Raw genomic sequence first — 26,348 nt, forward strand, 5'->3', positions numbered from 1 at the left:
GGACTTGTGATTGATAACTGCAGTACTGGCACAGCCTATTTGGTCTCTTTGGAATTGTTAGTAGTTTTTTAAAATTTGAATGTGCTAGTTGTCTGGCCTCTTACATAATGGATGCTTCATGATATTTTACCAGTTATCCTAAATTTTCCTAGTAATTTAATCCAAAGCTACTATGAAGTGTTCCTGTTTTCAGATTAGTCATCTGTATGTATTGTCTTCTGTATTCCTCAGGGTGAAGACGAGCTGAAACTCTACCAGAAGATGTTAGAGGACCAGTTTAACGTTGTTCAGAGAACTGTAAGCGAGGCCGAAAATATTATTCAGGACGCCGTTGCTAAACTTGATGACCCTCTTCACATCCGTTGTACAAGCTCGCCAGGTGGGTCTTCTGAAAAAGGCAGAGTGCGAGTATGTATTTTTCACTTGGCCATCACCAATATCTGCTAAATGTAGCGTTGTGAAAGTCTACAGATACCATGTTTGCATTTTGATGCATCTCCTGAATACAACAATACCCCCACGTGCATAAGTTTGCCAAAGCATCTGTTTTGCATGGATTTGCAATTTTTACTGTTTAGTTGATTAGAGTTTGCTCTATGGAGAATAGATTCCAGTGAGTAGTGTTAATTGGTATAATGGTTCGAGTAACCCTTTATGGGGATAAGTATACACCCAGCAGTGAATTGTGATGTTGGCTGACTTGCAGAGATTATATTGGTTTTGAAAATATACACTCCCTCATATTGTTGTTCAGAAAACTGTAAGGGAGGCCGAAAATATTATAGCCATCACAAATATCTGCTGAATTTAGCACTGTGAAATTTTTCAGATCCCATTTTTGTATTTTGATGCATCACCTGAATAAAACAATACCTAAACATGTTTTGTCAAATCTATATAATAGGGTTCAGATTTTAACATGTCCTAATTGTCCCCATACTAACCTGCGGCAAACTTTGATGCCATTTCTAAACCATTTTAACGCTAGCTAACCCATTAAAGTTTGAGCCAACCTGCCAACATCAGTGCAACTTATCCTTATTGGGGAATAAGTACTTTGGTTGTATGTTTCTTTATTTTTGAAAATAAATTTCCTTAGTTTGGAAAAAGTCAGATTAAAAAATCTGATTTCACTGGTAGAACGGGTCTATGGCAATACAGATTTTGGACCACCTGCACCCTGGCTTTTAAAGGGACCATGTCGTATAGTTCTGAATTTCGCTTTATAATCTCTTCCATTATAAATGTACATATTGTTTCTAGATGTTTCCTAGACGTGATGGTGATTTACCCTCTGACAGCTGCAGTAATGTTTCCTGTACCAATTCAATTTGTTGATACACCAACACCTCATTACCAGCAACAGTTAACACTTGGTGATAGAGTAAAGTGACTCTAAGCATTTCAAGGAAATTGAACTAAAATGTATTATATTTAAGTTATGCTTTTTCCAGTGAACAATTACATTGAGGATTTCTGCATATATTAACAAGAGTTGTCAATTTAAAAAGATATTGGGTGTAAGAGCCACAATATTCAGATACACTTTTAAAAAATAAAAAATGTTTTATTTTAATTGACAGATTACCTTGTCAGCAGAGTCCAGACTGCGTTAGAATCCGTAACTAAACTTGAAGATGGCCATGCTAAATATCTACATGACATGACAGGTAAGCTGTCCACCCCTGTAACATTCAACATGAGATTTATCGTTGCACTAGCAATCAACATGGTACACAGAAGAAAAACACTGCTAACAAACAGAGCTTAGCATGATGCTGTTTAATTGATAAGACAAGAGTATTGATGGCTAGACTTCTATGTACTCACCAGATTAAAAAAAGTTATTCTTTTCTTAATTTCTGATCTATTTCTCTTTAAATCACAAGACAAAGTAATATATTTTCCCTAAGCTTGAGTAGGTGGAGCCTATTTCCGTTTACATTAACCAAACTTGCCTTAAGCCCTACCGTTTGTCAGAATCTTCAGGTGTAGGAAAAATACATAAGACAAAGTAGTCCCTTAATTGTCTTATATTTTAAAGAGCAATCGATCAGAAATTGAGAAAAGTACAGAAGAAGAAACTATAAGAGAGGTATATTTGAGGTGACAGAGCCACTTGAAAGACTGCTCACAAGTATTTCATTTACTGTTAAATAGACCATCTTATGGTATTATCTTAGGTATCTACTGATTCTTCCTCTAAATCAGGGGTGGGGAGCCTTTGGCTCTCTAGATGCTTTGGACTACATTTCCCATAATGCTCTTACAGCCATAATTCTGGCAAAGCATCAAGGGAGATGTAGTCTAAAACATCCGGAGGGCCGGAGGTTCCCCAATCCTGCTCTAAATGATAACTGTTCAAACAGGAACTTTCTGTGCAGAATTTTCCTGTGAGAAACAATACCAAGACTATTTTCTAGAATTTACTGGATAACGGATATAAGTATATGTATGTGACGGAGCTCCCGTACTCTGACTGAGTACCTCCCTCCAGTCTACTTCCTACCCGCTTTCATGGACTCTGCAACACTTTAGTAGCTCAAAGCTTGACTGGGGTCTCTCTGGAGCTCTTTCACCCGACCCAGCTGCTCTCTTCTCCCAGGCCGGTATTGTTCCCTCTGCCTTTTCCTCTTCAGCTCCTTTCCCAGGCAAGTATCCGAATCTCTGCCTGTACTGTGATTAGCTACTGCCTTTACAAAGGCACTTGTGGCACTGAGACCTACCTCTCTTTTTACCTTGTCCCAGGCTACAGGGACCAAGCAGCCGGCCAACTGGTACGACAACTGTTACTGGGATACCTGAACAAATCCACACACCGTTCCAAAATAAACGAACATGCAAAGCTTTACTTTTTTTTACTTGGGACTAGCAGTGACAAACTCAGTATAATACAACTATCCAAAGCAAACGTTACGGAATCTGTTGACGCTATATAAATGGTATAAATGGCAATAATAATATTGGAAAACATATAGCTGTTTCAGGATACCTACAGCCAACAGATGGCACTGTACAGGCTCCACAGCCAAATCCACCTAGTTGGTTGAGCGAATCAGCCAGACAGTAGAGCACACAAACATTTAACACCAAACACCCACATTACACACAATCTGTACCCACAATGGGCAAAAGGTGACTTAAAGCAACATTTTTTTTCCCCCCCTCATTTGGTTGTTTGTAATATTTATGACCGCAATACATTTTGATAAATTTCATCACAGAAAAGCTGTTGTAAGGTTAAACTTGTATCATTACTTGGTGACCTCACATTTATTTATTTTTTATTTTTTCATCTATTCTTTTTTTTTTTTGGTAGTAAAATTACGAACACCTTGTAATTTAAATATGCTTCCCAGATGTTTCCAGAGTAGAATTAGAAAAAAGGTAGATCTAATCATTTGATTCCAATACATATATTTTTCCGTTAATTTTTATTTCTGACCTTCTCTTTTTATTTGTTGACAAATGTTCCTGAAATGTTCTCTCCAGTGAAAAGCTCAGATAGTTGTCTGCAGAATGGATATTTAGTGTTTCACCTTGTTACGTTTATGAAACAGAATAACAAATTTGTAATATCTATTCCCATACTTTATATATATTATGTGGTTAATGTTATAATAATCTTCACCCAAATATGTAAAGAAAATATTTCACAAAGGAACAATATGTATTCTACATTTCATGCATTTTATGTTCATTATGCATTGCACCTTTATAAAACATAAGCAGTTAAACAATGTGTTTATTGAAATGTTTTCTTCTCATCAGATGCGTCTACCTTGGTTGGGGCCCTTGCTCAATTTGCTCATCTGACTGCTGACACCATCGTTAACGGCAGTGCAACCTCTCACTTAGCCCCACCGGACCATGCAGACCGTAAGTGAAATCAGTATTGTCTGTCTGCAGAATTAACACTCCTATTAACCCTATGCTCAAACTCTGACTATTGGACAGCTGTATTGACAATAGTATTCACTTCCAAAGTGCAAACTTATAAGCGACCAAACAGTGTACACTGTTGGATAAAAGGTTTTTAGTCAGAACATAAACTTTAAGATCTCCCACCAACTGTTAAAATGTCCTTTCTGGGGGCGGGGCCTGTACCTCCGCACTCAACTCCTGAAAAACGCCTAAAATACCACTCACTATATGCGAAACCACCGTGACTTATGACCTGCCTGTGTGTAGAGCCTACAGGAGTGCCTAGGACTGTAACTGATACCTACCTAATATTGTGTACCCCAGAGGTTCGAGTGAAGCCTGGTGGGCCGTTAACAGAGAGAGGCAGCCTCTCTCTTTGGGCGCGCTACACTGCTTCCTAGCAGGCATTCTGCATCTGTAGGCTCCCGTCCCCCCCAACCCGCCCTACCCCCCTTCAGGACCGGTGAGAGTGATGCCGGTTCACCCCTTAGAGGAGACCCAGCTGACCAAGACACGTCAGGTGATACCAGGCAAGCGGATTGACGGCAATGGCGGGCGCCATGTGCTCTCCCAGGTGCAGGGACATTGAGACCAAGTTGGACAGCATATTTGCTGCCTTCTGGGAAAACCTTGCACTCCGACAGAAACAAGCCCTCGAGCTGGGAACGAGAAGTTACTTACCGTGGCATCCAAGCTCCCAGCACAGATACGAAGCTCTCAAGGTTAAGGGAGCCCGCAAATTGCGGCGGAAGAGACAACCATTCTTATCTGGTCTTAAATCTACACATCCGACTTCAAAAGCAGCTAGGCTCCACCACAGCAGAGCGACAACTCAGCCTGATCCCTGCTACCAGCCACTAGCAGCATCGAGGTCTCCAAAGAGCCGACACGCCGAATCACTCTTGGTTCAGATGTCACTGGGGAGAACCTTGCAGACATCATTGAGCCTGCCGTACTCTCTTCACTTGCCTGCCTGTCTTCATTCTGCTGGGCTGCCGGGCCAGATAACAAGACTCTCATGGCTGGACTCTGTGTTACCCCAGTGGGGAATCGGCTGACCTCGGGACGGAGCTTTTAAACTTACCATGAATGGCATGACAACATTACACCCATTGTTACTTTAAGATATGGGGAGCATATTTCTGTGTTGCACGCATTTAGCTTACCTGGCGGGCCCCATAGGGGCTTCATTTCACTTTAAGTCACTCTTCGTGCCAATGACTTGCCTTTTGTTACCCTAATGTTAACAGTAACCTGTACTGTGTTTTTCGTGCCTTTACTACTGTTACAAGCATGTGTGGATACAGTCCTTATCGTGTCATTATTATACCATCATGCCACTTCTGCTATGCCCCGTTGCTGAGACCAGTGGCTTCCCAGCGCAAGAAATTGGGTGAGGTGCCTCATACAATGGGCCCTGGCTTGAGAAACCCTGCTTTTTGTTTTTAGGAGCCTTCATTCAGCCATGCAATTGTATTTTCCTCACTTTTCATTAATTTTGGCATGTTTTTTCACACTTATGCACTATTCTGGTTACGGTACTGGTAGACACAGTCCCAGTAGTAAAGGTTTACTGTTAAGCATGCTGGCATTTAATCCCCTCTACAATAAGTTAAATGCATAACAGCTCGCCTTTGATTCATGTGGTATATACAAAGAGTACTGTTATTTTTTCATGTTACCTTGTTTTAGTTTAATTTAAAATGAGACCACACTATACCACTAAAGTTACCCAAGCATGTTTACTCACATATATGACCACCCTTAACAGGTCTTAAGTTTTCCCTACACCATGCTTCTCACTTATACCACTACATGTGTGCCTAGCATGACTGTTCCTACTTTACATATATACCTTTTCTAAAAAATGTGCATTTCCTCTTGACATTTTGTGCTCTAACCGTAAACCTATATTCAATCGTTTTGCGATGCAACATATGTCTGTTATATAGTGTATATCTCACTGCACTACAACAATAAAGCATTTTAAAAAACAAAAAAAATACTTTTGTTTATCAAAAAAATGTCCCTTCTGTAGGGGTGGGAGCTTAGCATCCATGCCGAACAGTTGCCATTCTCTAGAGCAGCAGTAGGCCGCATTCGGCACTTCAAATATTGTACACTACATTTCCCTTAATGCGTTGCCGGCACTATGGGCCGTAAGAGCATTCTAAGATGTGTAGTCCACTAGATCTGGAGTGCCGAAGGATGTCTAGAGCTCCTGCTTGATCAGATATCCAATAAATTTAGCAGCACTGCCATTGCAACACTACAATATACCACCTACCCTTTACCTCCACATACTGTCCGGCGGCCTTTTTTAATTTTTTTTACACATTTATTTACTCTGACAGGCAAAAAAGCTTGATGCAGGTTTGAGGTCTACCTCAACTTACAGTCGTCGGCAGATTCCCCATGACCCCCTAGTGACCTTATAACTGTCACTGTGAATTTCAATACAAGCTAAATTTCTAGCAAACGTATTCTTTAGCACTGTTAATATATTTGCATAGGGACTTGCTTATCTTTACTATATTCTTGTACTAAAAATCAATAACTGCCTGTGGCTTTCTACTAAATTTACAATTAATATGGGAAGCATAAAAGTCGTCCTTTCCTTTTTTTTTTTTTCTTTTTTCTTTTATTTAAAAAATGATTTAAAAAAAAAACAAAGTTCTGATTATTCTGTGACTCAAAGCATAATCTCATACTGCAAGTAATGTTGCTGTGATAATTCCTTCAGTTTCTCTCCCATTACATATGTTTGTCAGTAATAGGTTGTGATGATGAAACGCAATTTTGACACTGCAATCTTCACTGTATTTTTTTTTTTTTAATGCATTCTTCAATATAAAATTTTTTTTTTTAAAGTTCCCTCCTGCTGAATAACTGTGGATGGTGTGGTACGTGCTCATTAAAGCATTCCTGCATCATGCCAGGAGTAATTTCAGTGCTGAGTTAATTGTCAAAAAACCTGTATGCAGGGGGGCGTGGCTTTGACTCTGAAGGGAGCAGACGCATGGCGGTTGAGCTCCAGCGACAAACCACACAGACATCAACTTTAAGGCGTCTGAATGCCCGATCTCGGAAGCCAAAGCACCCAATACCTCCTAGTAGATATGGGGAAGAAAGCCAAAAAAATGAAAACCCTCGCTGGGGAAGGCTCCCGCAATGTCAGCGAACTGCTACTACAGCGGCCTAAAGCCAAAATGGCGGCGCCACCCGATTACCCTTACTCCTCCTCCGAGGAAGACTGTATGGACGCCCTGGACAAAATCTCATATACAGGTGGGACAGCAGCCGAACCACCACCTGAGGACTTACAGGCACCGGCTACGAAAGGCGACATCCAGGCCCTCATGAAGAATCTTCGGGCCTACTTCACAGCCGTCCTCGATATCATTAGAGAAGAGGTTGTGGGGATCTCGGCCCGAGCAAAGGCCACTGAGGACCGCATCACCTCTGTGGCTCACCAACAAGCCAGCAACAATACACAGATACACCAACTGGCAGGCGGCCCACACAACGATCCAGATTAAACTGGACTACATGGAGGATACAAGAAGGTGCAACAATCTGAAAATAAGGGGCATAGCTGAGGCTGTGGATGACGGGGAATTACCACAGTTTCTGCGTCGTCTGCTGACGTCCCTGCTGCCTCAACGCTCGGCTAAAGGGATACAATTAGATGGCTGCTTCCACCTCCAAAAATCCAACAGGGCCCCTGCAGGGACCACCCGCGACGTGCTGGTCCGCTTTGTGCTGAACTGGGTCAAGATGGCGGTCGAGAAGGCAGTGCGGAACAAAACGCCTTACCTATTTGAACAAATGCAACTGCAATTCATGCAGGACTTATGTAGATCCACGCTGGCCTGAAGAAGGTCCCTCCAGTCCAGACGGTCACACAGACCCTACGCTCAAAGGGAATCCCCTATAGGTGGATCCAGCCCGCACCCTCCAGGCCACCAAGGACGGACACATTCATCAACTCACCTCGGCAGAGGAATCGGAGGCGTTTCTTCTAAAGCTGGGCCTCACTACACGGGTGGAAACCGGAGGCAGACGGAATGGCACATGGGACATGGACAGAGTGGTATCGTTTGTACCAAGGGCCGCGGCCGACACCGGCTGAGTCAGGGGAAACAGACAGTCCTGCGCACTGTAATATCCTCCACAACATGCGGACCCTTTTCTGCTTTGTTTGGTGTTTTTTTTTTGGTTTTTTTTCTGTTTCTTGCTTGTTGCTTCTGTCTTTTACTCTGTCAAGAACTGAAAGTTATGCCTCAGTGACTGTTAATGGATGTTTCCATTAGCCCACACACCAGGTTAGCATCCCCCCGCAACTTTACCCTTATAGCTCAATTACACAATACACCCGCACTCCCCCCCCCCCCCAGCGCTTGGGGGTAAATGAGTGCTACGGCAACCAATATGACACTAAGACAGCCCTCACCTTGGTAGGGACCTGTCAAGTAAGCCATATAACTTATAGCCGTTAACCTTAGCTAACAGGCCACAGGGTCGACCCCCCTCCAGTCATGCAGAGTTTACGGGCTGTGCAACCTCGATTGCACACCACGAAGTAAAATTATAATATATGTCACCTTAAACCTATCGCTGTATGACCACACAAAGTATATCAGGATGCCCACATGGCACCACAGACCCTGTAAGGCATCCAATACTATTGAACCACAAGAGCAGGCACAAGGACCATTTACCCTAAGGTTAACTATGCTCCTTTGATGGATACAATTGTTCCCCTTTTTTAATTTGTTATATTCCTTTTTATTTTTTTAATTTTTTTAAATTTTTTACTGTTAATTATCAATTTTTAACCCACCTACATACGACCTGTGCAGCATAACACCGTAACCCATCAACGTAGCCCATCATTCCTCCCGGTACACATCGAGGTACGCCATGTAACCACTGCTAGTATTGTTCATTGCACTATTTGTCCACAAGTACGCCCCGGAATACTAAACCTCACGGCAACATAGAGTGGACCTTCACACTCTAGATGAAGCCTTATTTAATGTATTATGCCAGTCAGTGCTCCTCGATGTATTGGCTGTCAGGGATACCACATCACCAGTTTTACATATGGTACTTAACCACATTGTTATGTATAACCCATGTTCCCTCTGCAACATGGATACTCAGTTTAAACGGTTTCACGATATTATGTTTAACTAGCTACATTACTTTAACTATAAAAATTTGTGCTGATTTCTTCAATGATGCAAAATACTGTCTCTAACGGTCCTCAATGTTATCACACGTGTCATTTAATGTATTACTAATACTGGCGTTTGCTGTTTTGGCAACATAGGATCCTCTGTCATTCTCTGCACGATAAAAATAAATAATAAAAAAAAAAAACTGTATGCGTTACGCAGAAAGGTCACATGGATGATTCTTCAGAGTGTGCGTTGAATTTTACCTTCCCTTCCATTCACAATCTGCTGTTTTTGTTTATAGGGCTTAGCGAAAGCTGTCTGGATTGTGGGAATCAGAGTTTGCAGTACCTGAATACCCTAAAGAATAAACAATCCCTACAAGATGCCAACCTGGCAGATGTTCGAAGAACATTACAGAACATCCTTGGGCTTGGAGAGGTAGGACTTTATGTTTTTTATACATATATTTAAATTTTATTGTTAAACAAAGAATTTAGATTTGTGCGATAAAGTAAATTTAATTAGTTTAAAACAAAACTATAAAAAGAAGGTCCAGAGGATGGGGAATGCGTAATGCATAAAACAAGACAACTAGGGTGTTTTAACATTTACTTTCTATTGAGAAATTCTTGTGGTCATGCTAAAAGGCTGTTTTGTGTCTTGTTGCACCCTGCTCTACAGTGCGTGTTAGGATACAGACTAATGCATTAGAAACTCTGTTTGCTAGTGAAGGTCTTCTTTGTCTTCTACAGGAACTGAGACCGAAGAGTTTGGATATCAAGCAGGAAGAGTTGGGTGACATGGTTGACAAAGAAATGGCCTCTACATCTAAAGCTATAGAAGATGCTGTACGAAGGATTGAGGTGAGACCTTTATCAAATGCGTACATACCAAAATTCACAGATTCAGCAGGGCAGCCCTAATTTGGAGCTCCTGTTTCATTGTCACAGACTGGTTCCTTTGAAATTGAAGTGCATTATTAGATGTGCTTACCCTGCACAGAATAAACTCTGGATGCTGAGCCCATGCGACAGAGCTTTAGATGACCTTGGTACATGGTCAGTGCTCAGTGGAAATTGGCAGAGCCAGGTATGCAGGTAATTGCACTGTTTTGGGCAAGCTGCCTTCTTTCACACATTAAGATCCTACCACCCCTGTCCTGCTTCTCTGCCTCCTAATGTTGGGAAGTATGCATAGTGTTTTCTTGTAGATATAATTTACTAAGTGTGCTAATTCTTAATATGGTATTCAGGAAAATGTCCCATAAAGCATCCATTAATTTATAGATTAATTGTACTTGATAAATGTAAACTTTCTAACCGTCCGTTATAATTGGAGGGATAAATAGTCATTCAGAACTGCTTCTTCTGGATCTTTACATGGCAGTCTAGGTGGAAAAAATGCTGGGTCTGGTAAAAGATTCTTGGAACATAACTAAAAACTGTTTGGAAACACACAGATTATGTAGGTTCAATAGCTGAGCCTTCTCTGGCAATATTTAATCAGAGCAAAGGGGTATCGAGGAGTAAACTCAGTTCTGAGGGCCATAGGAAAAGGTAAATGTTTGAAAACCAACACAAAAATTAATGTCAGAATGTCATGTCAAATAAGTGTAGGAGAATCTTTACATCGGTTGAAGATTTATTAGGACACAGTGCTAAATGCCTCTTTTACTATCCTATGGTTTATTTGCTTGAATAATTAAGTGTGGAAACCTAAGTGGTTGTAATAGAAGCCAGTGGAACTTTGTGGACCATGCATTTTGTTTTCCACTACCTGACCCCAAATCTATATTCTTTCCTGTGTGGCTGGCGTAACTAAGAACATGAGTCTCCCGTATAGGCTTCTCCTTAATAAACTTCTGGATACTCTTACCCTTTTAGTTAGCATTTTGTTTTTGTTTTTTTACTGAGCAGTTGCAACTCATGCTTTACATAGAATGTAGTCCTCCAACTTTGCACTTAGGATTTCCTCTCATTCTTGTGCCGCATACAACCTGTAAAACACAATATAGAGATCTGAGCTTGCGCGCGGGCCATGGCGAGATGCGGCCGATCTCCCGAGGCGGTGCATGCCACTTATTGCTTCACTTCCCTAGTTATCCCAGTCCCCATTGGGACAGCCAAAATCTAGCATCCGAAATCAGCATGATCTGTCTTGAAAGCCACGTGGTGAAGCAAAGATGGCTGCCACAGTAGGGACCCTGTACAGCAGAGATCCAGCAGTGGAGGGAATCATTCACTGCCAGGTTCGAGGCACTCTACCAGGAGTTCTGGCGTCACCTCAGCACCCGATCATAACTACGTACCCCTCTGGTACACTGCTGAGGAAACTGGGACCCCTCCAAGGTAACCCTGACACATAAGTGCATTTTAATATGGCTTCCTACTAAACTGGGCCGAGAGCCATCTGATGCACAGCCTTGATGCATCGACCACATATACACAGAGATTTAAATGCTGAAGGCCAACTGCCCCATCCAGAGCCTTTGCCCATTCCAGAAGGGGAAAAGGGCTTAACACCAAGGAGTGCCAGAGTCCGTGGACTTACAATGCAGGCCCTCTTACAGGCCTGGGGCCAGAGGGGATCCTTACCCAATCGTGGAGCTGCTGCCTTTTACTCGAGCTTCACTAATCACACGACAACTCTACCCTTGATCCAGCACAAGACCGTGAAGTGTAAAATGAGCCTTTGCAAACTTTGTGTGTATTCTGAGCTTGCCGATTAGTGGAGTCGGCTGAGCATGCTTTCCTCACTGTATGCTGGCCTACTCTCTGAGTCCCCTCTGAGTTTTGTGGACGCCATTTGTGATACTTGACATGTTCTTTCATCACAATATGCAAAGTTTTTCACCTAGCATGTTCACTACCTCCCGACTTACCTAATTTGTCTCATGTTATTTTGTGTCTCTGATTTTTCCCAAAAGCCAATATCTACTACCCAGTGGCAATACTGTTAATAGCATTGTCCGTTAGTACAGCATGACTTATTTTCTGTTTTACCTTAACTCACTACTGACCTGTTCTCTATCGTGTCCATGTTATACTACACTATTTAGACTAACAAACGGTCCGTTACCTAGCCTGCTTTCTTTACTGCTCATACTTGCATACCTACTGGCATATTAGAATTGAAGAATATTGCCTCTCATATAACTGTTGGCTGTGGTGTGTTGATGTGTTTTTAATATATGATGCTTCAGATACTGACACTTGATAAACTACTTATTACTATAAGCTGCCGGTACCACAGATCACCTGCTGGGATAATGTTGTGTCGATTCCCTTTATGTTTTTGGCAGATTTATAGATCATTTAGAGATTGACGTGTAAATATTTCTACTGCTCTGATTACTAGTGTTGGAGCAAACTAGTCACTGCAATATATGTGGGTGTCACAGTGACTCATCTGTACGTAAAAGGTGAAGTTACTTAAGCCACACTACCCTTTCTGGTTTGACCAGTTATTTCTGCTTTGCACTGTCATGTCACATCTAGAGTCCCATCTCTAACAGGGAGACGATTTTGATGTGTTATTGAATAAAGTATTTTAAACATCTTGAAATGTTTGACTAATGTTATTTCGCTCTCCTTACAACATACAAGCTTGTAGATGTTGACAGCTGGTTAATGAAGCTGTTTTATAGTGATTTTGTACATGTTTAGTGGATTTAATACTGTAATAAATGTGACTGCACTCTCTATTCCATTAGTCAGACATTCAGACTCCCCCAATTGGACTTTGTGGCTTTGTGTCTTGGTCCAGATGTGTGATCCAAGGCCATGCTTTTCACTTTAATCACTAAAGTAATTTGATTAGTGCAGGTCTGGGTCACATTTCTAAGGTGACTGCCAGGTAAAGCACCTTTGTGTGTCCTGACAGGAAATGCCTACCTGCTGACTGGACTATAAGGTGTTTTGTGTATTACTTTTCTTTCTTTTTTTTTTTTCTTAACCCAATGTTTTTTTTATTTTTTTTAAATATCTCAACAGGAAATGATGAACCAAGCTCGAAAAGACAGTTCAGGAGTGAAACTTGAAGTAAATGAGAGGTGAGTCTAGCAAACAATGGTTTTGCTCTGCTTCTAGATATTTTGGTGTTTTTTTATTTATTTTTTATTTTATTAATACTAATGTATTTAAAATGCCAAGAGAACTTGTGATTTTATTTAATAAGCCAAAATTGAGAATTAACAAAATTATGTAAAAATATAAAATGAGTGATGTGGGGGAAAAAAATAGTATAATGCAGTATTTTTTTACCGGTATTTAAAAAAAATATATATATTTTTGTTGTGCGAGCATTTACAACCTCCTTGGATAGCCATGACCGCTATAACAAGCCCAATGGTAACAATGTAAAACATCATCATGGCATATATGGTGACAGCACACTTTTTCAAGTTAAGAGTAGGATGCAGATTAAAACAACCGGTAAAATTCGCTAAGGTAAAGTAGCCAAGCAAACATGTCTGAGCGTAGGGTGACACTGCACTATCTTGTATGCACATTCATTTGATCATGAGGAGTAGTCGCAGAGGAAACCTATGTAAGCTTGGTGTACCTATCTGCATTCTATATAAAAGCTATGTCAGTAGGCATATGTATGTAGCCATGCAGCGTATGCATTTGGTTAAAATGATGAAAGAAGATGGCTTGTGCAAGCAGTGCAATGACATTACAGCATCAGGAGAGTCATGCGTGTATAGACATATTATACATGTAGAGACTCCGGCCTCTAGGATACAATAATCCCACTGGGCTACCGTTAAGTTGGTTAGGTCACCACTCCGGGCACTGGTGGTCTTGATACTTGGGCCTGAAGTCCGCTATATTCGCCGGGTCTATGCGAGCTAGATTAGTCCCATTGGCATCTGGCTCCTGCAGCAGGCTCAGCCTGCGCATTTGATCTTCAAGTGCTTATGTTCCCGCACGGTGGGTTGTACCCTGGATGGTGTACAGGATTGCCCTTGGTAGGCCCCAGCGGTAGAGAATGTTTCTGTTCCGCAGCTGTTGCATCAAGGGCTTTAGGGAGCGGAGCCATAGAAAGGTGGACCTTGTGAGGTCTGGAAAGATTTGCAGTGTGGCTCCCTCAAATGCAGAGTTTTTCCCTTCACTGCAGTCTGGAGTAGGGCCTTGTCCTGTAGGGATTGAAAATGGAGGATGAGGTCCGAAGCCACCGCGGGTGGTGTGCCTGCTGGTTTTGGAAGACGGAACATGCCGTCTAGTTTGAGTTTTGTGGCTTGTTTAGGCAGTAGAAATGCAGCAATGAAACGTCTGATAAAAGTAGGTAAGTCCTCCATCTCCAGAGATGCCGGGATCCCCCTGATCTTGAGGTTATAGCATCTGCGGTGGTCTTCCAAGGACTCTATTCTGAGATCAGCTTTTTGTTGGTGTTGTTGAAGTTTGTCCAAGCCGGGTTTCGTGAGTGCTGTGAGCCGCTTTTCTGTGGGTGATCCGGGCTATATTAGTGCGGAGTTCCGCGAGCATCACCTTTAGCTGGCCTGCAGTGACCGGCTCCTGACTTTGGCCTGTTGGAGGGTTAGGTTGCGGCTTCTTGCCCCTCTCCTGGATCGAAGGAGAAGTCTTCAGATGAATAGGATGATCCCTCTTCGAGGGACTCCATATTGTCCCATGCGGCCTTCTGAGAGTATTGGAACAAGTCTCCAATGTTACGGCCAGTGGGCTTTTGTCTGTCTTGGGTTTTTTCGTTTTCTGGCCCATGTTTATCTCTCCGACCAGGTAAGGGTTTATGGCCGGTTCTTTTGTTGATATTCCACCAAAAAACTGAGTTTTTCGTCAACTAAGGAGCTCAGGGAATGTGCGACTGCTGACACACAGCTTGACTCTGGCCACCAGCAGTATAATGAAGTATTTATACATATATATGTCTTTATAAAACTAAAACAAGTGTTTTTATCTTTAACTTTTTTTTTCTTTTTCTAGGATTCTAAACTCCTGTACTGACCTGATGAAGGTTAGTGTAAAATGGAACATTTATTCTGTCGAGTGTTCTGTGGTTAACCAATACGTCTACATATAGTGTTCTGTGGTTAACCAATACGTCTACATATAGTGTTCTGTGGTTAACCAATACGTCTACATATAGTGTTCTGTGGTTAACCAATACGTCTACATATAGTGTTCTGTGGTTAACCAATACGTCTACATATAGTGTTCTGTGGTTAACCAATACGTCTACATATAGTGTTCTGTGGTTAACCAATACGTCTACATATAGTGTTCTGTGGTTAACCAATACGTCTACATATAGTGTTCTGTGGTTAACCCATACGTCTACATATAGTGTTCTGTGGTTAACCAATACATCTACATATAGTGTTCTGTGGTTAACCAATACATCTACATATAGTGTTCTGTGGTTAACCAATACGTCTACATATAGTGTTCTGTGGTTAACCAATACATCTACATATAGTGTTCTGTGGTTAACCAATACATCTACATATAGTGTTCTGTGGTTAACCAATACGTCTACATATAGTGTTCTGTGGTTAACCAATACGTCTACATATAGTGTTCTGTGGTTAACCAATACGTCTACATATAGTGTTCTGTGGTTAACCAATACGTCTACATATAGTGTTCTGTGGTTAACCAATACGTCTACATATAGTGTTCTGTGGTTAACCAATACATCTACATATAGTGTTCTGTGGTTAACCAATACATCTACATATAGTGTTCTGTGGTTAACCAATACATCTACATATAGTGTTCTGTGGTTAACCAATACATCTACATATAGTGTTCTGTGGTTAACCAATACGTCTACATATAGTGTTCTGTGGTTAACCAATACGTCTACATATAGTGTTCTGTGGTTAACCAATACGTCTACATATAGTGTTCTGTGGTTAACCAATACGTCTACATATAGTGTTCTGTGGTTAACCAATACATCTACATATAGTGTTCTGTGGTTAACCAATACATCTACATATAGTGTTCTGTGGTTAACCAATACGTCTACATATAGTGTTCTGTGGTTAACCAATACGTCTACATATAGTGTTCTGTGGTTAACCAATACGTCTACATATAGTGTTCTGTGGTTAACCAATACGTCTACAAATAGTGTTCTGTGGTTAACCAATACGTCTACATATAGTGTTCTGTGGTTAAAGGGACACTATAGTCACCTGAACAACTTCAGCTTAATGAGGTTGTTCAGGTGAGTGCTACAGCTACCCGGAGCCTTTTTCTTGTAAGCACTGTATTTTCTGAGAAAATGCAGTGTTTACATTGGAAGCTTGGAACACCTCTTGTTGCAGTCAATCAGACGGCCACCAGAGGGACTTCCGAGTTCAGAGGCCCTAAAAAGGCCTCTCGTCCGATGCATTCTGGGTGAATGCATCAGACGGGCTATCAGCACACAAAGCACTGTGAACGCGCTTTGTGTGCTGATAGCCTGTCAGCACTGCTGTGGGCATGGCTTCAGCTGTCAGCTTCAGCTTCAGCTGACAGTTGAAGCCCGAACCCACAGGGACGCTTACTGTCCACAATAGTGGTTGAAGGGGGGGGGAGACCTACTCTCCTTCCCCCCCCCCCACCGCTGTGCGGCGGGTGGGGGCCCTAAAATTATCAATAAGGGGGGGGACCTACTGTCCCCCCCGGCCCCCACCTAAAATTGTCGATAAGGGGGGGGGACCTACTGTCCCCCCCCCCCGGCCCCCACCCCTGTGCGGCGGGTGGGGGCCCTAAAATTATCAATGAGGGGGGGACCTACTGTCCCCCCCCCGGCCCCCACCACTGTGCGGCGGGTGGGGGCCCTAAAATGATCAATAAGGGGGGGACCTACTGTCCCCCCCGGCCCCCACCCCTGAGCGGTGGGTGGGGGCCCTAAATACAAAGGAGGGGGGGGGACCCTAGTTAACCCTCCCCCCCACCCCCCCACCCCCCCAAAAAAAAAATATCTCCCTACCTACCCCCCTCACCCTAAAAATAATGAGGGGGGGAACATTAACTAAAAACCTGTAAAAAAAAAAAAAAAAAAAAAAAAAAAAAAAAAAAAGAGATAAAAAAAAAAATTACCATTCGCTGTTTTCTTTCTTCTAAAATCTTCTCTTTGTCATTTTACAAGCGTGGAAAAGTTCTTTGGAATTTTCCCACGCTTGTAAAATGACACAGAGCACTGTGATTGGATGGCTTGAAATCCATCCAATCACAGTGCTCTGTGTCATTTTACAAGCGTGGGAAAATTCCAAAGAACTTTCCCACGCTTGTAAAATGACAAAGAGCACTCTGATTGGCTTAAACCCACCAATCAGAGTGTTCTTAGCCTAATTGCAGGGCGGGGCAAGGCTTTATAAGCCTTCCCCCGCCCTGAGGAGCTCAGTCTGCGCGGAGCCCTCCATGGGTGAAGATGGATTATTTTTTTTGCGCTCGTTTTTTTTTTTTTTTTAATTGCGTCGGTTATTATGGATTTTTATTTTGCCTTTTTTGGGGCTGAAGAAAGAAAACATCGAATGGTAAGTTGATTTTATCTTATTTTTTCTTTTTTTTTTTACAGGTTTTTAGTTAATGGTCCCCCCTCATTATTTTTAGGGTGAGGGGGGTAGGTAGGGAGATATTTTGTTTTTGGGGGGGGGAAGGGTTAACTAGGGTCCCCCCCCTTTGTATTTAGGGCCCCCACCCACCGCTCAGGGGTGGGGGCCGGGGGGGACAATAGGTCCCCCCCCTTATTGATAATTTTAGGGCCCCCACCCGCCACTCAGGGGTGGGGGCCGGGGGGGGGACAGTAGGTCCCCCCCCCCCATTGATAATTTTAGGGCCCCCACCCGCCGCACAGGGGTGGGGGCCGGGGGGGGGACAGTAGGTCCCCCCCTCATTGATAATTTTAGGGCCCCCACCCGCCGCTCTGGGGTGGGGGCCGGGGGGGGCAGTAGGTCCCCCCCCCTCATTGAGAATTTTAGGGCCCCCACCCGCCGCACAGGGGTGGGGGCCGGGGGGGGACAGTAGGGGAGCTCGGCGCTGGAACGGAGGTAAGTTTTTAATATAAAAACACCTCGAATTTTTTTTTTTTATGAATGAAAGTACATATAAAAGCAAGAAGGAAGGCTGGGGGACCTGTCTTTCTTGCTTTTATATGGTGACTATAGAGTCCCTTTAACCAATACGTCTACATATAGTGTTCTGTGGTTAACCAATACGTCTACATATAGTGTTCTGTGGTTAACCAATACGTCTACATATAGTGTTCTGTGGTTAACCAATACGTCTACATATAGTGTTCTGTGGTTAACCAATACATCTACATATAGTGTTCTGTGGTTAACCAATACGTCTACATATAGTGTTCTGTGGTTAACCAATACGTCTACATATAGTGTTCTGTGGTTAACCAATACATCTACATATAGTGTTCTGTGGTTAACCAATACATCTACATATAGTGTTCTGTGGTTAACCAATACATCTACATATAGTGTTCTGTGGTTAACCAATACATCTACATATAGTGTTCTGTGGTTAACCAATACATCTACATATAGTGTTCTGTGGTTAACCAATACATCTACATATAGTGTTCTGTGGTTAACCAATACATCTACATATAGTGTTCTGTGGTTAACCAATACATCTACATATAGTGTTCTGTGGTTAACCAATACATCTACATATAGTGTTCTGTGGTTGACCAATACATCTACATATAGTGTTCTGTGGTTAACCAATACATCTACATATAGTGTTCTGTGGTTAACCAATACATCTACATATAGTGTTCTGTGGTTAACCAATACATCTACATATAGTGTTCTGTGGTTAACCAATACATCTACATATAGTGTTCTGTGGTTAACCAATACATCTACATATAGTGTTCTGTGGTTAACCAATACGTCTTCATATAGTGTTCTGTGGTTAACCAAAACTTCTACATATAGTGTTCTGTGGTTAACCCATACGTCTACATATAGTGGTTAACTGTTAAGACAAAAAAAAACTGTTCTGGTCATTTTATGTGATGTTTGCTTTACTAGTTTTAATTGCTCTGTGCTAACTGATCTTCCTTTATCAGTATATTAGAATCTATCTTAGGCCATGCTATCACAATTTTCTTGCTATGTATTCTGCTGGTTACATCCCATTGCATAGGTGTGCGTAATCTATGATCACTATTTTGTCAGTTATAAGGTGGAGTGATCTGCTTTTGCACTATACACACCGTTGCTGTACATTGGCCTCAGATTAATAAAACAGAACATTTTTTTCTGTCAAAGTAAAAGCCAATTATGGAATTCGTGTAAATGTATTGCTGCTATTTGTTTCTAATATGTAAGGAGTAAAATTGGAAACTAGAGAATAATCATGTGGGAGTCTAATTCTAGGGGTGGCAAAATAATTGAAACAGGAAGGGGTAAAGTTTATTCTAGTTTGTATGTGATCAGACTAAAGAAAAGGAATATAACGAAATGTTTCTGTTCCAGGCTATCAGACTTTTGGTCATCACATCTACAGACTTGCAGAAGGAGATCGTGGAGAGCGGAAGAGTAAGTTTCAGTATCACCTGAGAGATCTATATAAAATCTGTTATCTGCAGAAATCCTCCCAGTGAGCAAGGCCCAGTGATTTGAATGAGACTGGTTTGTAGTGTCCCCAATTCCACAAGCTAGTCTTGTATAAACATGGATAATGGCAGATTTTAAACTTTGTGTGCTGCCAGCTTTCTGTTATGGGGTGAAGTATTGTCCATCATTTTACTTTTTATTAGTTTCCCATGGCTTGTAGTTTTTCTTTCCTTTGAATGTGTTTAGTTAGAGCAAATAACAATGAATGTTGCAGTAAATAACGTACACACCAAGTGCACATTTCACTGCAGTGCTTTATTTAATGTCCGTTACTTTGCAGGGAGCAGCAAGCCCACAGGAATTCTACGCCAAGAACTCTCGCTGGACAGAAGGACTGATATCTGCCTCCAAAGCCGTAGGATGGGGAGCGACCCAGCTAGTGTAATGCACAGCTCTATGTTTTCTCATTTCAAGGCCAAGCTGATTTTTGGCTGTATTTTTGCATAATAAAATCTCTCTTCCACTTTAAAAAAAGGGAACTGAAAAGTAGCAATGTCCATTTTAATAATTGGGTTTTCTTTTAATTTTCTTTATGCCCTATAGAGAATCTGCGGACAACGTGGTCCTTCATAAAGGCAAATACGAAGAACTTATAGTGGGTTCTCACGAGATTGCAGCAAGCACAGCACAACTAGTGGCTGCATCAAAGGTACAAACATTCCCCTGGCAATTAAGCTGTGATCAAGTAGAGGTATCATTGCCATTCATCCTGGTATCAGCCCATAGATATTGACATTATAAAACCTTTTGCTAGATAATCAGGCTATTTAGAAATCTACTAGTCTCACCTGTCCATCCTTCCGACATGGAATAATGGCCATGATGCCAGTACAAACTGGGGTACTCACTAGAGATGTACGTGAAATAAATCTGAATTTGAAAAAAACTGATGTAATATTGCCTGCTTGTTTCAATGGCTTTGTTAGAGATTTTATTTTATTTTTTTCTAGAAAAAAACTGAACTCTGAGGGCAAATGCTCAGAGAATTCACTAACTTGCCCTTTGGTTAGTCCCTGTCCAAACTCAAAAAACAGTTGCCACATGGTCCTCTGTCCCTCTTTCATTAATAACTGATGGCGGAGTATGGACAATCCATTGATAGTATTATGATTCTTTTTAACGCAGATGTTTGGTTTGCTGCTCTACTATAATGGACATGAAGTAATTATTGCCAGACTAGATGGGCCGAATGGTTCTTATCTGCCGTCACATTCTATTGCCAATGTCTTATAACGGTGTCTCTTGCGTTGGCGATACTGTGTATTGTACAGGGCTTGATCCACACATGAAGAAAACATTTTTCAACAACAATGGCACTGTGAGATATATGAAAATGTCCTCTGACCTCAGCTATATTAAAAATAAGAAAAATACATGACTAGGGTCCACAATTATAAAAGGTTATGGAACACAATTACCACTTACAATAGATACCAATGACCTTCAAATACACTCATATTCCTACACCGAACTGTAGAAGGGGAATGTAAGTGTATATAAGTGAAGGTGATCATAACCTTTTTACACCCAGACCCCGCTCAAAAACAGTGGTTTTTAATGTAGAAATCTTGATCTATCCACATATCCTGAATGCTGTGCTGTGCTGTGGTTTAATCTACATTTCCAATAATGGGTGCAATAATCAAAATATAGAGTGTACAGCTTGGCATGGGCTCTTTATAAACCATTGTGAGGTTTGTATTGTATTGTTTTAGGTAAAGGCGGATAAGAACAGCAAGAACCTGCCCAAGCTTCAGCAATGCTCCCGTCATGTGAATGAAATGGCTGCCAATGTGGTAGCTTCAACAAAATCTGGAATCGAACAAATTGAAGATAAAGGTACATGTTTCTATTAGAAAACTACCTTTTTACCACTTGCAAATTGTAACACACTTTTGTACTTCCTAAAAACCATGTGAATTGATGTCTTTCTCTCTTTCCAGATACCATGGACTTTTCTGGGATGTCCCTGATTAAACTGAAGAGAGAAGAGATGGAAAGCCAGGTAACACATTAAGTTAAAAATCAGACAAAAGCACTTAGACCTATGCGTGAACTACAATGACGCTATAGAATATTCTAAGCGGTTTATATTCGACCATTAGCTGCCCAGGGAGAATGTTGAAGGTGATGTTGCGGTAAATTGATAAAAGTAGAACGTTTAGTAATAGTAATTTGAGATCTATTAAGGTGAGTTGTGCGAGACTGTATGTGCATTGTAATTGTTAGATTTAGAATTGCCAGGATTTAACATTTTCTTGGTAAGCTTTGGAGCAGGAGGGAAAATAGTAACGAAAAACAAATTGTCAAGATTAAGGTATGTATTGAACATAGTTATTTCCTACAAATCCTGGCCATCTCTAAGCATATAGGGGAAATGTTTTAATTACTCTAGGCCATATGAGTCAGAAAAGCTGATGAAATGAACCATATTGTCCCTTGAAAATGTGCAATCAATAGTAAATTAAACCCAAAAGGTATGCCTGGAGCTCTGGGTCAGAATCCCACAATGTGCATCACTAAAAATATTTAACGATTTCTGGCAAGCGTCAGACTATGATGTGAACTGTGCTCTAGACTGACCTGGATGGTACTCTGTGGTGTAGGTTAAGGTTCTGGAGCTGGAGAACATGTTGCAGAATGAGAGGATGCGTCTGGGTGAGCTGAGGAAGAAGCATTACACTCTGGCAGGTGTTTATGAAGAGGTGGAAGAAGTAAAAGCATCGCCAGTTCAGAAGCCAGGTATCCTGAAGAAACCACAGCTGGCCCAGAAACCCAACATGCTACCAAAAACGGATTATAAGGTAAAGAGCTCAGGAAATGTTATGTAGTAATGTTTTCTTTCATGTCAACATCTGTATTTGAGGTTACTGACATGGATGTAGAAAAGAAGGGGTAAATGTGGTTCTTTCACCACTTCTCTGTGGCTGTCCATGGTGCTCAGTCATTCTCCTTCTCCCCTTCTCTCTTTATGGAAGCAGTTTATATTGGTCCAATTACTCTTATTTAAAACTACTGTGTAATCGTTGAAGATGAGCATTGTTGAAGCTATATAAATTTTGTCCAATTTGGGGGCAGCCATCTGGAGTGATTCTGTTGCCCTCTCAAAATGCAATTTGTGTTATAATACATCTGTATATCGGGATACTGGGATACATAAATCCTGGTTTAGTATCCATTTATTTCTTACAGTAATTTTCTGTTTTCTTGATCTTGGTTAGCTGCAGTTCTTTCTCTATAGCCTTTTTTATTAAAAAAAAAAAAAAGGGGGGGGCGGGGCCGGACCGCCGAGCTGGCTGGTCGCACGCAGGACCAGCTCCTGCAACCTAAGAGGGAATAATATAAAAACCTTACGATTTTTGCCTCAAAACAGACCGGCAACGGCGGCCCCCACCGGGCGGAGTACCATGGAACCAGGGTGAGGCTGGCCTGATAGGCTTCAGTCCCCTGGAAGAGAAAGCCGATCTGACTTCATTGCGGCCTACCCGGAGGCGAGCGGGGCGGACGGCCGCTGCCCTGCCGCACACCGTCCAGCACTCAAAGTCAGACCCACGGGGACACCGGCCCCGTACCCCCCCCCTATGGACCGGGGGGGTGATCCAGGTCTACACCCTCGGGACCCGACTACTGACAGGTACAACTGGCGAAACAGCAGGGCCATTACAGCCCGCGCCCCAGTCACAGACACCAAGATGGCGGAGGCCACGTGGGATGGAGCCCTGATTAGTACCTTCCCAAGCTGCTCATCCACAGCGGCAGCACCTAACAGATACAGGTCCTTGCCGAAATCCCACACTTGTAAGCACTCCTGCATATGAGGCTGAACTTGACAATCCACATTGCCGTTGTCAGAAAGATTTTCACAAGCAGACCGGGCACATCGGAGGTCTCGCCCAGCATTACAACCTGTGCGCCCTGATACCACACACCAGCGGCTGCGGAGGGGTGACATATTCTGACCGTCCGAAGAAGGACTTGTGATAAATGAAGGACTTACCTTTTGCCACCTCTCCCTCAGGAACTCTGTACCATCAAGGCCTGAGATATGATGTCTGGTGCTATACCCCATCACTTAGCCTGCCTATGGATCACGCCGTAATTAACACCCAGCATGTAGATCTCACTAGCCTGCCTCTAAGTGACTGTCACTAATTGCAATCACAAATGCATGTTTAAACGTTGTTTAACCCGATAAATTATAAATGCAGGATATGAATAGGCACACTTGATTGATCTAGGAAACGCGACTTAACTAGAGACTGACACTGTAATCAACACATGACCCACCTGTTTCTTTACTTTAAGACTGGACTGGTCGGACCGCCTGTCATTGCTAGCCACCACGTGGAACATACACGCCATACTAGAGCACAGTTAAGCGAGAACAGTAAAACTACACTTAGGGCCCGAGGTTAAAGCGACGACATTCAACACATCTATTAAACTTAAGCTACTGTAACTAAACAACTGACATATTCACTATTGCTAACCAGCTTGCACCCAGCTTGATTCTGCTATTATTATCATATTCTCAAAAAAAGTGCAGAAACCCTCATGCCATAAATGTAAAACTACTTTGTATATGCCTTTAAAAATGCTGTTGTGGCACCGATAAATGCTATGTTATTCCTTGCACAAAGAAAATAAAGAATTTAAAAAAAAAAAAAAAAAAAAAAAAAAAAGAATTTCTACTTTTCATGGGTGATATACCTAGCTTGTCTCTTAAGACCAATGCCAAGCTACTTTAAAAGACACTTCACCACGATTTACATGAAAATGTTGCCATGGTTTCAGTATCTTCTAGAAAACCGTATTTGCCAATTACTTCACCACGATGCCCATTAACACTATATGTGAGCACGTCCTTACCAGTTATGTTGCTTTTTTTCTCTGTCATACGTTCATGTTAAAGTTGAGGCACCCAGCATGGCTTTATCTTTCATATTAGTAGACAGATGAGTCTACACAGGATGGCATGCTAGAGAGGGTTGTGAATGCTGGGGATCTGGGAATTGTGCCGTGGTAGAACAAAAATATCCTCCAAGTAGTTTTGTTTTTTTATATTTTCCTTAGAAATGTTTAATAACAATGTTTCATTTTCAGATCGATAAGGAGGATGGTGTATATCAAGCAAATTTAATAAACTTCTAGCCATTATCTGAAGAACTTTCCAAAGACAATTAGATCATTTCTGTACACTGTGCGTAGTCTGGCCTGCTATCTGTGGGAGCTTGGATAATACTGCAGGTGCTCAGTAGTCGCTCCATCTGTGTTCTCGATGGATACCAGCTGCCTGGATGCTTTCAGATGGTGAACCCCCATCCTTCACTTCCATCAATGCTGATCATAATGTAGTACAAGTAATCTAGGCCTGCTGCCATATCAGATTTATTTTAAAAAAAAATAATGTTTTAATTTATTTTGTACAAAATGTTCTTTAGGTTAAAGCACAGATGACAATCTCCTGTATAACTAGTTTAAAGGACCACTCTAGGCACCCAGACGACTTCAGCTTAATGAAGTGGTCTGGGTGCCAGGTACCTCTAGGATTAACCCTTTTTTTTTTTTATAAACATAGCAGTTTCAGAGAAACTGCTATGTTTATAATGAGGGTTAATCCAGCCTCCAAATCCTCTAGTGGCTGTCTCACTGACAGCCGCTAGAGGCGCTTGCGTGATTCTCACTGTGAAAATCACAGTGAGAGCACGCAAGCGTCCATAGGAAAGCATTGTAAATGCTTTCCTATGCGACCGGCTGAATGCGAGCGCGGCTCCTGCCGCGCATGCGCATTCAGCCGATGACGTCGCGATCAAGATGGAGAGGAGGAGGAAAGCTCCCCGCCCGGCGCTGGAAAAAGAGGTAAGTTTAACCCCTTCCTCTCTCCAGAGCCCGGCGGGAGGGGGTCCCTGAGGGTGGGGGCACCCTCAGGGTACTCTAGTGCCAGGAAAACGAGTATGTTTTCCTGGCACTAGAGTGGTCCTTTAATGTCCGTTAAACTTTTTTCATGAGCTGAGGTTTTTTTTTTTTTTTTTTTTTTTAAATGCACAATTGAACACCTTTATTACTGGCAATGCTCACTGTTGCCTTTTCCTTGGGGCTGCAGCAAATTGCAGGTCAATATGTACCATGCACCTCTGCGGTTAAGGTTCAGGTTATGACTTTTAAAGTGTCCCATTAAAATCGGTGTTCTTCAAACCAGTCTTCAAAGGTAACCGCTGATCCATGTTTTCTTAATGCACAGTCACAGGTAAAATAAATGTGTAAACCATAAATCTTGGACCATCAACGATTTTTGAAGACTGACTCAGGACATGGCAGCTTTTTACACTGGGTCCAGATATTGGTTTCATTATACCATAAAGATTCCAAACTAAGATTGTACAAACAATGTACTTAAAACAGGAAATGCGTGTGCTATTTTAGAAGAACATGTTAATTTCTTTTTACATTTTTTTTTTTTAAAGATTTTAATGGCCAATACAGTGTGACCCTTGTTGTCTGGCCTTCAATAAAAAGCATAGGATTGGTCACCTTTAAGTATGGCCACTTGAGTGAAAATAAACTTTATTTTTCTGTTATATGTTAATAAACTCTTTTATTTGTTTTAATTTAAGAGGTGTATTTAATATAGGCTTTATGTTCTCGGT

At 41.8% G+C, this 26,348-nt stretch overlaps 1 protein-coding gene across 1 annotated transcript in view; it reads left to right on the forward strand.

The window, feature by feature from the left end:
• The window catches only part of HIP1R (huntingtin interacting protein 1 related), an 89,611-nt gene extending 64,435 nt beyond the window's left edge, over positions 1 to 25,176 (forward strand). Inside the window, exons 19-32 of the mRNA XM_063454292.1 lie at positions 232 to 379; positions 1,584 to 1,670; positions 3,772 to 3,879; positions 9,409 to 9,545; positions 9,860 to 9,970; positions 13,100 to 13,158; positions 15,053 to 15,083; positions 19,561 to 19,623; positions 19,982 to 20,082; positions 20,245 to 20,350; positions 21,417 to 21,540; positions 21,645 to 21,706; positions 22,308 to 22,505; positions 24,805 to 25,176. Coding sequence (XP_063310362.1) covers positions 232 to 379; positions 1,584 to 1,670; positions 3,772 to 3,879; positions 9,409 to 9,545; positions 9,860 to 9,970; positions 13,100 to 13,158; positions 15,053 to 15,083; positions 19,561 to 19,623; positions 19,982 to 20,082; positions 20,245 to 20,350; positions 21,417 to 21,540; positions 21,645 to 21,706; positions 22,308 to 22,505; positions 24,805 to 24,852 — 1,383 coding nt within the window. The 3' untranslated portion in view covers positions 24,853 to 25,176. The remainder of the gene's footprint in view (positions 1 to 231; positions 380 to 1,583; positions 1,671 to 3,771; positions 3,880 to 9,408; positions 9,546 to 9,859; positions 9,971 to 13,099; positions 13,159 to 15,052; positions 15,084 to 19,560; positions 19,624 to 19,981; positions 20,083 to 20,244; positions 20,351 to 21,416; positions 21,541 to 21,644; positions 21,707 to 22,307; positions 22,506 to 24,804) is intronic.
• The last annotated feature ends 1,172 nt before the right edge of the window (positions 25,177 to 26,348 follow it).

Source organism: Pelobates fuscus, chromosome 5 (assembly GCF_036172605.1).
Source record: "Pelobates fuscus isolate aPelFus1 chromosome 5, aPelFus1.pri, whole genome shotgun sequence".
In the NCBI taxonomy this organism is placed as follows: Eukaryota; Metazoa; Chordata; class Amphibia; order Anura; family Pelobatidae; genus Pelobates; species Pelobates fuscus.